Source organism: Hordeum vulgare, chromosome 3H (assembly GCF_904849725.1).
Source record: "Hordeum vulgare subsp. vulgare chromosome 3H, MorexV3_pseudomolecules_assembly, whole genome shotgun sequence".
Taxonomy (NCBI): Eukaryota; Viridiplantae; Streptophyta; class Magnoliopsida; order Poales; family Poaceae; genus Hordeum; species Hordeum vulgare.
In genome coordinates this window covers 188,447,254-188,449,242 of record NC_058520.1, presented here as the reverse complement: position 1 = coordinate 188,449,242, position 1,989 = coordinate 188,447,254, and the positions used below count along the sequence as shown (strand labels likewise).

Genomic DNA, 1,989 nt, shown 5'->3' with positions numbered 1-1,989 from the left:
TAATTCCTCACCAGAATCATCAAATGCTACCATTGCTACAAATTCTTCAACTGCACCTGCTGTGTCTATTTCCTCACTTGAGGAAAACACAAATGTTACTGATGAAAATGCAGGATTGAAGGAATTGTACGTGATAGGCATATACAAAAGCCTCAAAGGACATCAAACCCTTTGTAATGTGCTCATAGAGCTCTTGTTGTTTTCTCACATATGAAGCGGAATTGAAAGAAGGAATTGCCTTTGAGAGGAAATTAAATGCTGATGGATCTTATTGGAAACCTGAGCAGTATCCCAAAACCTCATGGGTTGCTGCTATTGGGCCGCCTTTTGATCCATCTAATCTAACTGGCTTTTCATGTCAATTATCCTATTCCTCAGATGAGTCATTTGACTCCAACTATAAACTGTTCAAAAAGCAATCTGGTGAAGTATTTGCTCGATATGTTGGAACTAACTGCAGGAATGGCCCTCCCTTGAGGAAAATCTGGGTTCCCAAAAGCTGTCTTGAAAATCTTCAGGTGAATGTCCTCATGACACCACCACTGAAGAATCTGAACCCCAGATCAAATTCCTCAGGAGGACCAAAGTCTTCAAGAGGATCAAAATCCTCAACTGGTCAAAACTATGCTCGTACCCGTGCTAATGCTTCTAACATGCAGGGAAACTACAAGGAACATGAATATGAGCGTTACTCCTCAAATCATTATGTTCATAAATCCTCAAACCAGTTCTCTGCATATTCATATGAGTACTTTAATCCCCCTACTATTAAGAGAAGTGCATTGGCTTCAATGCCACCTTTCTCATATGGTGCTCGCAGGATGATGAATGCTTTGCCACCCCTTCAGATGTGGGTGGTGAAGAAATCGAACTAACACTACTAGGAAAAGGGCTATAGATGATATAGATACTAATGGCGCACCACACAAGCAGTGTGCCACTACTATATAGTAGTGGCGCACCATGTGAAGTGTGCCATTAGTGTGATGGACACTAATGGCGCACCACACACTCGGTGCGCCACTACTATATATTTTTTATTTTTATTTTTTTTTGCAAAACTACTAATGGCGCACCAGCAGCTGGTGCGCCATTAGTAACCAGTGTTACTAATGGCGCATCTGTCAGTAGTGCGCCACTACTATAAAAAAATTGGTTTTTTTTTGCAAACTACTAATGGCGCACCAGAGCTAGTGCGCCATTAGTAACCGGTGTTACTAATGGCGCATCTGTTGGTGGTGCGCCACTACTATAATTTTTTTTGCAGAACTACTAATGGCGCACCAGCCGATGGTGCACGATTAGTAAGCCACCACTACGAGCACATGACCGCATCGCTCCACCCCCCGACCCGCCCTCCCGTTCCCCTCTCCCATGGACGACCTCTCGCCGCGCGTGGAGATGGCCGAATCCGACGCGGCGGCCCGGAAGATGGCCAACGGCGAGGCCTCCGACGACAACGGTCGCGCCGTCGAGGTCGCCGGTGGCGAGGACACTTTCCCCGCGGTGCTCCGTAGCTTCGTGAACGGCGTCTGGCCGCCGCCCGGCAACGGCGAAGATCCCCTGCTTCAGCGCCTCCGCGCCGCCTCCTGTGAGGCGGCCCCGCGGCTCTGGGACGCCTCCAGGAACTCGGCGAGATGAGCTCCGGGATGGGGAAGGTGGTGTGCGTCACCGGCGCCTCGGGCTACATCGCCTCCTGGCTCGTCAAGCTCCTCCTCCACCGGGGCTACACCGTCCGCGCCATCATCCGGGACACCGGTCAACACGTATCACCCCACCCCCTTCCCCCCTTCCATTCCCTTCGCTCTCCCCCGTGCGTATTCCGCCTGCTTGGGGCCTAGGTTTGGTTAGCGGGGTAGGGATTCGTCGATTCAGTGGGCTGGTTGGGGCCTAGGTTTCAATTTCAGACTGTGAAATTGCAACTAATTTTTCGACAAAGGATGCATTTTATTAGCTCCCTTGTGTATATACCAATACCAGTTAGCATGC

At 49.5% G+C, this 1,989-nt stretch overlaps 1 protein-coding gene across 1 annotated transcript; it reads left to right on the top strand.

Annotated features, from left to right (window-relative positions):
* Nucleotides 1–1,361: 1,361 nt before the first annotated feature.
* LOC123439777 lies at nt 1,362–1,641 on the top strand. The gene has a single exon (XM_045116455.1). The coding sequence runs from the start codon at nt 1,375–1,377 to the stop codon at nt 1,639–1,641; it is 267 nt and encodes an 88-aa protein (XP_044972390.1). The 5' UTR covers nt 1,362–1,374.
* The last annotated feature ends 348 nt before the right edge of the window (nt 1,642–1,989 follow it).

Coding starts and splice junctions, on each gene's coding strand:
- LOC123439777 (XM_045116455.1), top strand. CDS start 1,375: ATGGACGACCTCTCGCCGCGCGTGGAGATGGCCGAATCCGACGCGGCG.